Raw genomic sequence first — 13,618 nt, forward strand, 5'->3', positions numbered from 1 at the left:
CCTCTCCCTTCAAAACCCACATCCTTTCGTCTTTTCCTCTCCTTCCCTCTTTCCTGAAGAAGCAACCATCGGTTGCGAAAGCTAGAAATTGTGTGTGTGTGTGTTTGTGTGTTATTTTATTGTGCCTATCTACCGGCGCTTTCCCACTTGGTAAGTCTTGGAATCTTTGTTTTTAATATAGTTAGTGAGTTACTTATACAAAAATGTAGATTAATTTGTTGTTCATTGCAATTATAGGAATTATTTCTGCATTGGTTCACATATTTATATTAAGAGGGAAAAAAGGCATTTTGAAGGGAAAAAAGTCATTGCTCCACTGCTCCACCTCTTGTATTACTCAGCTGATGTTTTTATTAAATACTTTAAATAAAGTACTTATTTTTACAAAGACAGCTACCAACTGCCTACATACTGATAATGTTAAGATTGTCCAATAAAAAAATTAGAGATACACGGAATTAGCAACACTAGGTTAAAAAATTCTGATGAATTGTAAGATACAGATCCATAGTCTATGTGGAAATTATTTTTACTTTTCATATGTGGTAGCGAACTGCAGAATTCATCCTGCAGTCATTCTCCTTATTCACTATAAATATCGTTAAGAAATATAAGTATTGATACATAAGTATACCTTGACCGCAAAAGGGGCTTCGGCAAGGTGTTATGTTATCAACATTACCCAATAGTGCTATTGAATGCTTCTGTGGGATAAATACTTTTTTGGCCTTATCTACATTGCCCCTGCAGATGGTGCAACAGGACACTATTAAAAGCAAGTTTGCAAAGTATGCTGGAAGCCCTGTTTGTACGTCAACACAATGAGAGAAATTTCTATGAGCAAAAGAGACAGACTGTGCTCTTCAGTTAATTTATGCATATGCCAGTGCCACCACAGTAGTTCCTAGATGAAAAATGAAATATCATGCAGTGTATGTGGTTTGATCTCCACTTGTAGTACCTAAAAGTCATTTCTATTGGCTTGGGATTTCATAATATGAGTTTTTGTAAATTATGAGTTAAGCTGTTGGCTGTGAACAACGTGTAAGCCAATTCCATTATATTCTAGCTGTGTCTGCTAAGGGTAGGTTTGGTATCTTTATTAATATATTTATGATATCAGCAAACTGACAGTTTTTGTCCTCAGTAAATCATTTATATAGGCCAAGAATAAAAGTGGGCCAAGTGGCAAACATTGTGTGCTGTTATACTCAATATTTCTCCAATCTTAATTTCTTCTTATTTCGATCATATCATTTTCTAATGTGACCCTCTACTTCTGTTGTTATGATAGGACTCCATCCTCGGCAGGGGCAGGCCATATGCTGCACCATGTTAATTTCCCTAGAAATTTTTTTTTATGTACATAATCTGGTACCGTGTGCCGTGGAATTTGAATCCCCACCAGACATCATGGATGTTGAAGACCCATAGAGGTCTCGGCACTATCGCGCCGTAAGCTGTGGCAGCACACGCATCTTGGCCCGCATTTAGTGTGAGGGTGTCACTGTGGAACATGTGGTTCCAGTGGCCAATAGCGGCGCCCCCGATAGAGTATATAAGCGCCTGCCTCTCGCTCAGCCAGCGAGTCTAATCGTTGCACGAGTCTCGACACATCGCCTCGACAACAGACAGCGTGTTTACTATTCTTTGTTTTCATTACTAGTGAACATCTTAGATTAGTTTGGTTGTCTCTGCCACTCCGTTGCTTCTTGCGTGTTGTCGTCGTAAGGTCTCTCTCCATCGTCCGTCATTGTTTCGTGTCCATCCTTTCTGTTTGTTTATTTGTTCGCAGGCCACTCTCCGTTTGGTCCCGCTGCGCTTTCTCGGCCACCCCGCGACCAATAATGTCGCGGTTACAACTGGTTACAACACATAATAAAAGACTTCAGTAAGAGCACAGAAAATGCCAACAGAGTAATTTTTGTTTGGTTCTACCAGAACTAAATTTATGAGATTATATATTGTGGTCTCAATACAGAATCCTTTAAAGGAGGCAAGCTAAGCTAGGGTTAGAAGATTATTCTCAGAAAATTAGAACTGCCATATGCTACTGTCTCAAAAAATTTGAGAATGCGAGGAGAGTGGGAGGTGACTCCAAATTAGAAGTCTGTTGCTTATTACACTTTTATAAATGAGCAGTATTAGTCTGTGCTTTAGTCTCAAGAAATTCATAATGATTTATTGACTAGTTACAAAGGTAGCACAAGGGTCGCGCAGTCAAGTTGACACAAGATTTTAAATTTGGTTTAAGTACCATTGCAGCCAGAAACACTACCTAATGATTTTTGGGATTTTTCTAACACACGATATTGCAAAACTGATGTTTGGTGGTGGAGTATGCGATGCCTTTCTAATTAAATCTGATGGATCTGCCTTTTTTGTATCATTTTTTGTTCCTGTGTTTTCAGCCAATGCAAGAAGGAATTCAAAAAACTTAGTGGCAATTGAATTAATTTTAATATTAGCTCTGTCACTGCTTGTGGCATCAGGGATATGAAAATCATTTGTCCTAAACAGTTTATTTGTTTCACACCTAATAATGCTCCAAATTGTCCTTGCCTTGATCTTAGAATTTTCACATTTTTCGTGGATAGTTTTTGTGTTTTTGATGACACAGTTAAGAATTTTGCAGTATTGCTTGGGAGTACATAATGCTTGATTGAAGCTAGTCCTCCCCAAAAAATAAAGGCCTCTCTTCCTACCACAAGCACACTGACATTAGCCAATCTTTGTGTCATCTTCTGACAAAATTGCCCCAGAACCATTCTAAAGGAAAACTGGATTCATAATATTGAGAGAATACTTTTACAAAAGGATTTAATTTCTGCTCTGGTGCCATTCTAAAGGAAAACTTGATTCATAGTGATGTAAGACCATTTTAACAAGAGAACAAAATTTATCATATACTGTGTGACCTTTGTAAACTTCTTCCCATTTTTCATCCAGTAAATTCTCCCTGAATAGTGCAAAAATCTCATTGGTTAACTATGAATCCAAATTAGTACACACGGAAGAGTGACTGCCACTCATTACTCTCTTGCGATATACACACTGTAACACAATAATCATGTTTTTCATGCGTGTGCTATACCTTTTTAATTTCTTTTCTGCTCCTCTATCAAGCCTATCTAGTGGCTTGGTAGTGACAGTTCCAACTACGTCTGTCTTTATCACTATCTTCTCTTCTACTTCCACATTATCAAGTTTTCAAATTGCATCCATTAGCAAAAATACATTTTCCACTCTCATTCTTTTGGCTATGTCTCCCTTCAACAGAGACTTCTGTGCAGTTTTAACCATTATTAGTCTCTATTTTTCTCTTTCCCTGTCAGAAACAGGAGGCCTTGATTTAAAAAGGGCATTTGCTGCCACTTGAGGAATAAATTTTCTCTGTTCATTCTGTAAATATCGTCAAAACATATTTGTCATCAAGGAAATCAGTTGCAAACACTTTGGAGAATTCGTGATGATGACCATTGAAACATGCAAAGTATTATCAAACTGTCTCTAATTAAAGTGGTCAATGATGGCTGAGACTTGCTAATATTAATCAAACAATGAAAAATCCAGGTTGAAATATCAACACTTCTGAAAAGGATAGATTTCTACTTATCGAAATTATGATAAACTGATTTGCAGATAGGCAAAATGAAAAGACTGTTACACTTTGAGCTTTTGACCAAAGCCTTCTTCACAAAAAAAAGAAAAACACATACACATTCACACAAGCAGGCACACCTCACACACACATTACTGCTATCTCCAGTCAGTCTGACCAGACTTATTATTCAATCAATCACATTTTCAATATCTCGCAAAGTCATGAAATGTAACAACTAGTTTCAAAAATGAATAAGTTGTCATGCACAATTATTTCTATTTGCGTTCAAATTTATTCTTAAAGTCTGTTATCACCTTTAATTCACTTGGGAGATGGATAAATAATTTATGGCTATATAACCTGTACATGAAACAGACAAAGATGCCGAAAGGATCCAAAATGAGGCCATGTAGTAATCATAGTACACAAAATAATGTTTAGTAATTATTATGATTTCCTGTAGTCATACAAAGGAACTTCAAATGATGATTTGAAAGTAAAATGAGTTTGTACAAAATTGTGATTAGTCAAGCTCGTAACATCATGCATCATTGTCATGATGAATTTCCCATCATTGTCATGATGAATTTCCACATTTATTTTAGTTCTTCATACACAATTCCTCATCACCAAACACTCAAAGATGAACAGGGTGCCAACCACTCATATAGTTATGATTAAACATAAGACTTAATGCTCTTGTGAACACAGAGCCAACCATTCAAGATTGTGTCACAAATCAAAATAATGAAGTTTCTGAAGAGTTGTAAATAAACAAATCGAGTGAATGTCCTGAACTAAAACAAAACTCTCATGACCAGAGCCTCAACTATTAAAGGGTGTACCTGTAACTAAAAGAACACTCATCAATTTACCTGGTATGTTGATAATCCCTTATTACAATGAACCATGGTGTTATACACACAACTCAGAAAGAAGGAAACAAATGAGCTAATGGAAAGCTGCTTTTTCAAAAGTTCAAGAAATTAAAATATATGTTAAAGTGAATAGCTTTCACGGACTAACACTGCAAGCACTGTACAATCACAGTTTTGGACAAGTTTTGAAATATTTTCCAAATGGGAGTCAGATGTTTTGATAGGTGTGTTATAACCTTTAATCACAATAATTGCGTGGATTTTCACACTCTCTCTTAGAAACAATAGCTGATCACATGATTACAACTCAGTCTCTCGTATTCGACTGCTGTGCCGTGACATGCGGCCGGTGCCGTTCGTAGCTAGGTGGCGCTCCCGCGCTCATCTGATTTGCGGAGCGCCTCTATCGCCGTTTGTGCGTACTGTCGTGGCGGCACTGTTAAATGTCGTGGCACTATCACAACACTTTTCCCCCCTTGAAAAAAATAAACACTCACTTCCTTGGAGACATGGACAGCGCAGAGACATCCATGGCCTCTTGTGAGGCCCCGAGGAGATCCCGCGCAGAGACACGGGAGTATGGTCGAAAATGTCCAGGACGGAAGCTCGTGCGAGGAACGTGCCTCCTGGATGAGATGATGGGTGAAAACTCCGGAGCAGCATCCATAGGTGTCATTGACCTGGGAGTGTGCTCCAGCGAGATGGGTCCCGGAGAAGGCGGCGTCGCGACTGGGGCCGGTTCCGGAGTACTTGGAAGCGGCAGCGACGGCGGCTGCATCAACACGGACGGTAGATCGGCAGCAGCGACAGGACTGGCGTCTCAAGCTGGTGGAGGCGAAGGATGGGGCGGTGACACAGGCGTGGCCACCACTCGTGGGCGCATCTGGTCATAATGGCGAACAACCGTGCCGTCGCCCGTACGGATTTCACAAAGCCGGCGGCCGCGAAGAGCCTTGACCACCCCTGGAATCCATTTAGGGCGAGATCCATACCCTCGTGCCCACACGTCGGCGCCCACCGAGTATTTTCCCGCACTAGGGGACACAGTACAAGGCCTGACAGGGTGAAGCAGGTGCAGTAGAGTGCGCGGTTGGCGGCCATGCAAGAGTTCAGCAGGGCTGCGATCACCCAGAGGCGTGAAGCGATAAGAACTCAGAAATTGCAGCAGGGCGTCATCTGTGGAAAAATCACTAAGGAATATTTTCATCTGGCATTTGAAATTGCGGACAAGGCGCTCGACCTCCCCATTCGATTGCGGATGGAAGGGAGGTGCGGTAACATGATGAATCCCTTGTCCAGTACAAAAATCACGGAAGGCCTGCGAAGAGAACTGAGGGCCATTGTCCGTGACGATCGTGGATGGAAGACCTTCTAGCGCAACGATTTTGGACAAAGCCAGCGTCGTCGCCGCAGTGGTGGGCGACGGACATCTAACAACAAATGGAAACTTCGAGAAGGCGTCAATCAACAGTAGCCAATAAGTACCGAGGAAGGGGCCAGCAAAGTCGGCGTGCACCCGTTCCCATGGCTGAGCTGGATCAGGCCACGGAGAGGGCATTGTACGAGGTGCCGCCAGTTGTTGAGCACACTGGCCACATGCAGCAACCATATGGGCGATGTCCGAATCAATGCCGGGCCAATAAACGTGCCTGCGGGCCAGGGACTTAGTCCGAGAAAAACCCCAATGGCCTCCGTGCAACAGTTTGAGAACATCTTTGCGAAGAGAGGCTGGCACCACGACCCGTGGAGATGCGCCATCCGTGGCCAGAAGAACAACACCATCACGAACAGACGAAGGCGCAAGGCATGGTAGTTGCGAAGGGGATCCGATGCCCGGCCCCCGGTCCTGTCTGGCCAACCTCGTTGAACAAAACCGATCACCCGACGCAGGACCGGGTCCCGCGCAGTAGCTGACGCGACCTGCGAACCTGTAAGTGGAAAGCCCTCGACTGCACGACGTTCTTCCTCATCAATGTGGAAACAGAGGAGTTCATCGCGATCGAAAACAGGGTCGGGGCCCATCGGCAATCGCGACAATGCATCCGCGTTTGCGTGCTGGGCCGTGGGGCGATAGTGAATCTCATAATGAAAACGAGACAAGTATAAGGCCCAACGTTGCAGGCGGTGAGCTGCCTTATCCGGAAGTGACGCCGAGGGGCTGAACAGAGAGACCAGCGGTCTGTGGTCGGTGATGAGGTGAAACTTAGAACCATACAAAAAAACGCTGAACTTTTTTAGAGCATAAATGATAGTGAGCGCCTCCTTTTCGATTTGAGAGTAACGCCGTTGCGCCTCGTTGAGGGTCTTGGAAGCATAGGCAATGGGTCGTTCCGACCCATCCTCATACCGATGGGCGAGAACAGCCCCTAGGCCATACTGTGACGCGTCAGTGGCCAGAACCAAGTGCTGACCCGGACGGAATGTGGCAAGACAAGGCGCCGACTGCAAATGAGCCTTCAGGCGGACAAAAGCCTGCTCACACCCGTCGGACCAACAGAAGGGGACGTTTTTGCGTAACAGCTGATGCAGAGGATAAGCTACCGCTGCTGCGGATGGAATGAATTTGTGATAATAAGCAATCTTGCCTAGAAACGCCTGAAGTTCTTTGACCGTAGACGGCCGGGGTAGAGCGTTAATGGCCGCAACGTGCTCACGGAGAGGGCGTATGCCCTCACGGGACAACTGGAAACCAAGATACTCAATGGAGGGTTGGAAGAACTGTGACTTGTCCAGATTGCACCTCAACCCAGCCGAATGCAAAACCCGAAACAGTGAACGTAAATTACGAAGGTGCTCCGCAGTGGAGGCTCCCGTGACAACAATGTCATCCAGATAGTTTATGCAGCCGGGAACGGAAGCCGTGAGCTGTTCCAAAAACCGCTGAAAAATGGCCGGTGCGCTAGCGACGCCAAATGGTAATCGCTGGTACTGATACAACCCACAAGGAGTGTTGATAACGAGAAATTCCTTGGAAGGAGCGTCCAACGGCAACTGATGGTACGCCTCCGATAAGTCAAGTTTGGAAAAGAACTGGCCCTCAGCGAGCTTGGTAAACAACTCCTCAGGACGAGGAAGAGGATAAGTGTCAATGACGCTCTGAGCGTTGACAGTGGCTTTAAAGTCACCACACAATCGCAGACTCCCGTTTGGTTTAGAAACCACCACGATCGGCGATGCCCATTCGCTGGAGGTCACCGGAAGGAGAATCCCTGAAGCTGTTAACCTGTCTAGCTCAGCCTTGACAGGTGCACGCAATGCCACTGGAATAGGGCGTGCCCGGAAAAACTTAGGGCGAGCCGTAGGTTTAAGAGTAATGTGGGCTGCAAAATCCTTGGCACAACCCAGACCAGCAGAGAACACGGACGAAAATTCACAACACAATCCATCAAGCTGTTGATACGGAATGTCCTCAGATATGAGGTGCACATCATCATCAATGGAGAACCCAAACAACTGGAAAGCATCATAACCGAACAGGTTTTCAGTGCCCGCATGATCCACCACATAAAACGTGAGGGGCCGAACAACAGACTTGTAGGCAGTGGAAGCATCAAACTGGCCCATGATAGGAATTTTCTGCTGATTATAAGTCCTCAGATTGCGCGTAACTGGAGACAAAGGAGGGGAGCCCAACGCCAAATACGTGCGAGAATTAATGAGAGTTACTGCAGAGCCAGTGTCCACTTGCATGCGGATGTCTTTATTCAGAACACGAACAGTAACAAACAATTTATTTGTTTGAGAAAGCACACAGTGAACATCCATGTCCGACGCCTCGTCCTCGTCGACAGGAACTTTATGGGACTGACACACAGAAGCAATGTGGCCTTTTTTCCTACATGAATTACACGTGGCCCAACGTTTTGGACACGCTGCCCTGTCGTGCTGTACGAAACAACGGGGGCAAGAAGGAAGCGCGGAACGAACCGGCTTCTGTGGTTGCTGGTTTCGCTGCGAGCGTTGCGGCCCAACGCGACGTTGTTTACGCGAGTGAACCGCCGCCACATCTTCGTTCTCCTGTGCAACAGGCAAATTGTCCTTGTCGAGAGTTGACTGTACAGCGCCTACATCACACCACGCGTCTATTTGCGCGCCAGCAGCGTGAGACACTTCAAAGGATTGAGCGATGCTTAGAACTTCCGACAACGACGGGTTTGGCAGTTGTAGGGCACGTTGCCGAACTTCTTTATCAGGAGCAAGCCGTAGAATAGCATCCCTAACCATTGAATCCGCATAAGACTCGTGATGAGTGTCCGTGACAAACTGACATTTCCTACTCAGGCCATGTAGTTCCGCCGCCCAAGCCCGGTAAGATTGATGGGGCTGTTTACGACACCGGTAGAACGCCACGCGGGCGGCAACGACGTGGGTGTTTGTTCGATAATAGGCAGACAATAAGTCACACATTTCTTGGAAGGACAGGGAGGCTGGTTCCCGCAGAGGGGCTAACTGAGATAGCAGCTGATAGACCCGAGGGGAAATCCAAGATAGAAATAACGACTTACACATAGGAGCGTCGACAACGCCGAAAGCCAAGAAGTGTTGCCGCAAACGCTTCTCATAATTCTCCCAGTCTTCAGCGGCCTCGTCGTAAGGAGGGAATGGAGGCGGAGAAGAGGAAGACAGACGATGAGTAAGCGACGTCGACAACGCCTGAATCGCTGCCGTCAGCTGTGTTTGTTGTTCAATGAGCGCTTGCATAAGCTGTTCCATGTCTGCCCTGTCACGAACACGCAAATCCACAACGCGGTGAAAATATCCCGACCTCGTCGCCAAAAAGTGTTATAACCTTTAATCACAATAATTGCGTGGATTTTCACACTCTCTCTTAGAAACAATAGCTGATCACATGATTACAACTCAGTCTCTCGTATTCGACTGCTGTGCCGTGACATGCGGCCGGTGCAGTTCGTAGCTAGGTGGCGCTCCCGCGCTCATCTGATTTGCGGAGCGCCTCTATCGCCGTTTGTGCGTACTGTCGTGGCGGCACTGTTAAATGTCGTGGCACTATCACAACAAGGTGCATTATGCCCAATGGGTTTTATTTTGAAGGCATTTATTTTCAAAATTTGTATTAAATACAAAATTTTTAATAGAATAGTTCCTTATTACTTTTGGCCAATGGCCTTACTTAAGTCTGATGCAGATGTATAAAAAGGTAAAGTGATGTCAAATGCAAGATATGAAGTTGGTCGAATTATCACAAATTGATAAAATTAACTTACTGTCACAGATCCCAGCACATGCAACAAATTTGCTGATCGAGATGGTATTTCTCCACTACCCCACAGCACCTTCAGGAAATACTCTTTCACGCTTTTCCAGCTCACATCTACAGCACCATGTTTGGGTTCTGTGAGGTCAGTGTCTTCAAATGGGTCCACAGGAACCTAAAATAAATAAATAAATATTCTACTATAACACAGACATAATTTGGTATGAATGTACTCAAGATTTTCTACATCTACAGAAAAACTAATGATGAAAAACACAATTCTGTAGCAGAAAAACATCCTCATTTATCCTACTATTTTAAAATAAAACAAATTATGTGACTTATAATGCTTCATTTCCTGCTGCCCAGCCTACCATCAGTATGGCAATGTTGCCAAACAGTTCTAAATCACTGCAAAGTCCTGGATTAATCTATGAATCCTTATTCATGCCTTGAAAGTATTATGACTTTACAGAAGTTAACATTTAATGTCACAGTGACACACCAATTTCTCAACATATATTAAAACATCATGTTCACAACAACTAAAATTATCGCCCTAGCTATAACATTAAGTAATCAGCATCCTTGTGATTTGCAGTTCAAATACCTTGATGTGAGACATGACACCTGAATAGAGTTCTTACGAGAAATAGGTTCAGTACTAAAAAAAAAAAAAAAGAGCCACGATAGCTACATGATAAAAACATGAAATGTATTTGCAGTTGCAAATACAAACAACCATCAGCCGTATATGGAAATGGCAACAACGAAAATTTGTACCGGACCGGGACTCAAATCTGCATTTCCCACTTTACACAAGCAGTTGCCTTATCCACTTTGGCTGTCTGTGCAAGACCCATGTCATCATTCCTGAACACAACCTGTACTCGTACACACATAACGTAATTCCTGTACACAAAGGGCATTTGTTGCCTGGTGTTGGCAAATAAATATGATATTCCAGTGTCTGTGATGTTTAAAAGAACAGTGAAATATTCCATCAGACACGCACACACATCCAAAGGAACAGGCACTGTGGCAACTACAAGCGAAGAAACATTGCATTGTTCTTCTTCACAACACAGGCACTGCGAGATCATATTTATCCATTGATACCCGGTAGCAACATTCAATTAAAATGTACTCCCCTGTACAAGTACTACATAACGTGTGTGAGAGCACACGTTGTGATGCAAGAATGGTGACATATGTGAGTTTAAGTCTGGCCATGGGTTATACACAGATATCCAAAGCAGTTAAGGTGACTGCTCGCATAAGATGAAAAATCTGAGTGTGAATACACTTAAGGTATTTCATAAAATTGCAACTTTCTTGTTAACAACACAAGCACTGCGATATCATTTGTGATAAGTATTTTCCACTAATGAGTATGAAGAAGCCACATGACCTTATTTCGCATTAGGGAAGACTCTTTTTGCTTACACCCCAATGGTAAAGCAGTTTCATGCATAATTTAGAAGGAATTAAGGGAGCCAACTCATATCATCACTCACACGCCAGATACATGTAAGAAAAAGGCTACATTGGAAAATTCAGAAGTTTTGTAAAAATAGGATACAAGAATATAAACACTACAAAACTGAAGAAAACAAGTAAATATGTGATTGTAAAACATTGTTATTCAATTATCATCATTTATGCAAGCAATCACAGGTTAAATTTTTTGGGCACATTAGTGGTGTATGGTGACTGCCTCAACAGCAAAAGTGTTCTATGCAGTCTTCTACTACTACTATCCACCACAACCCCACCAATGGAAAGATTTACTGCAAACTGTGGTGATATTGTTCCTTTTTATATGGTTTTCTTATATTTCAGTTCTCTACTTGTTACTTAAATTTGAATAATATTAAGAAACATTTGTTATTTGTTTCTTGGCAATATAAAAATTACCTGATATTTTTATAAACAAAATATGTGTACATACTGAGGTGACTTTTGTTCACATGATAAATACTGTGTTTATAGGAGACTCAAGGAAATATTAACTATCACCATTTCAATTTTTTAATTCTATTGAATAAAATACAAAAACTGCAAGCACAAGATAGTGACACTTCAGTTTAAAAAGTCAAACCTCTCAATATGTGAAACGCTTGCCAGAGAAAAAGGGAGAAGAGAGGGAGGGAGAGTAGTCACTTAACAGTACAATTTGGTCTTGTAACCAATAGCTAGATTAATTTCTCTTGTTGACTGTCTACCTCCTTTCAGTATTCATTATCATAATTTTTTACCATCATGTTCCCTCTTACTCATTTTTCAATTTTGTATTTTTCTTTTTATGTTCACAATAATTTGTTTCCCTATTTCTGGATATTTTACATTCTCATGTTTCGTTCTAGTTTTGGCCTATAGCATCCATATCTCTGTGAGGCTGATTTCCATATGTATTGATTCTAAATTGTCATATTCTTAAATTTCATCAGTTAATTCAGAGTGAGAAGACCTAATAAACAGATTAAATCCACAGCAGAATGATAAAATGCATAGGCTGGGAAGGAAGAAAGGGCCAACACAACAAGAAAAGGCAATATGCTTGTGTGGGCAAGAAATAATATGGAGGGTGCGAGAGAATGATAATGTATGATTATGAGTGACTACTGGCTTCATTATGGAATATCATCCTAGTTAGTACAAATGTATTTGAAATGTAAGCTTTTCAATTAAGTCTTTATCTAACTGTGCTTAAATTTCACCCAGGGTATACCTTACCTTGCTCAGCATTGGTGAATACGTTATATGTATGAGCCATGCTGCAGCTTACGTTGGTGCTACTTGTCAGTTTACACCCTCTCTTGGAGGCCAGACACCATCGTTTAGTTCACATGGTTGCAGTTGTTTGTCTTGTCCTCGTGTTGACTGGTGCCACTCGGTTTCTCAAACATGTCCTGTCTGCTAGTGGCAGCAGCAGCTGTTATCAGTATGTAGTAACTGTTGCCCTATCTTTGGGACGATTTCATCGTTTTTCCGGGTCGTGTAAGTGTGCCAGTTAAGTTGGGGACTCAGGAGGACCCAGGTCCGTGCAGTGCCAGAACACGCAGGGACAGCTGGCGGCACATACGGATTGCCACATGGAGGGCTGTGGTCATGATGGTGGACGACCTCGCCGTAAGCCAGATCCAGCAAGCTTTGAGATGAGTGCATTTCAATCCACATAGAGAAACCTCCACCATTGTGATATCTAGCGATTCTCCAGTAACTTGGATTCGTGTTGCTGCTCGTAGTGTCGCTGAGGTGAAGAACAGCGAGTGGAGTGCTTGGGGAAGGAGGATCTGATTAGTTTTCCTCGACTTCTTATTACTATTTACTGCTTTCAACTTGTTATGTTCAGCCAGCGGTAATTTATCTTGCCTGATGGCTGCTAACGCCCCAGTTGCCTGCCCTGGGGTAAGTGTATGTAACGGCAGCGTACGTTTGCTCGCCTTGCCACTACTGTCCAGTAAGGCGTGTAGTTTTGACAGCTTTCTTGATTGTAGGCCAGTTGGTGATTCTTCAACTCTGGTGGTAGTGATTCCTTTCTCATTCCCAGTGCTCTACGCACAGTATTCTGGGGACGTAGTGCAGACTGCCGATTACGGTTTTGGCGTATTGTTCCATCATTGCATTTGGTTTATCGGACATCACGTAGCTTCAGCAAGATTATCATTAGTCGTTCGTTGGACTGCCACAAGTCTGAGTTACCATCTTGTGAAGTGAATGCAACTCTTGGTTGCCTATCTCATTGCTTGCGAAAGTGTTTGTTGTCGAACCTTCTCAGAGGTCGATTCCTGGAGCACCGTCTCTGGCCCTTTGGTTCTTGTAAGACGTGTGTTCTAAAAGGAGGTCTGATGGCCAGTAGTTCAGCATAACGCTCCTTCAGTCCACACCTTCTGCAGATATAATCTGCCTCAGTACCCT

At 43.1% G+C, this 13,618-nt stretch overlaps 1 protein-coding gene across 8 annotated transcripts in view; it reads right to left on the reverse strand.

The window, feature by feature from the left end:
* The window catches only part of LOC126334718 (transmembrane protein 94), a 461,078-nt gene that overhangs the window by 339,482 nt on the left and 107,978 nt on the right, over nucleotides 1–13,618 (reverse strand). For all 8 annotated transcript variants that reach the window (XM_049997238.1, XM_049997237.1, XM_049997233.1 and 5 more), the window contains one exon: nucleotides 9,708–9,872. In XM_049997238.1, coding sequence (XP_049853195.1) covers nucleotides 9,708–9,872 — 165 coding nt within the window. The remainder of the gene's footprint in view (nucleotides 1–9,707; nucleotides 9,873–13,618) is intronic.

Source organism: Schistocerca gregaria, chromosome 2 (assembly GCF_023897955.1).
Source record: "Schistocerca gregaria isolate iqSchGreg1 chromosome 2, iqSchGreg1.2, whole genome shotgun sequence".
NCBI lineage: Eukaryota > Metazoa > Arthropoda > Insecta > Orthoptera > Acrididae > Schistocerca > Schistocerca gregaria.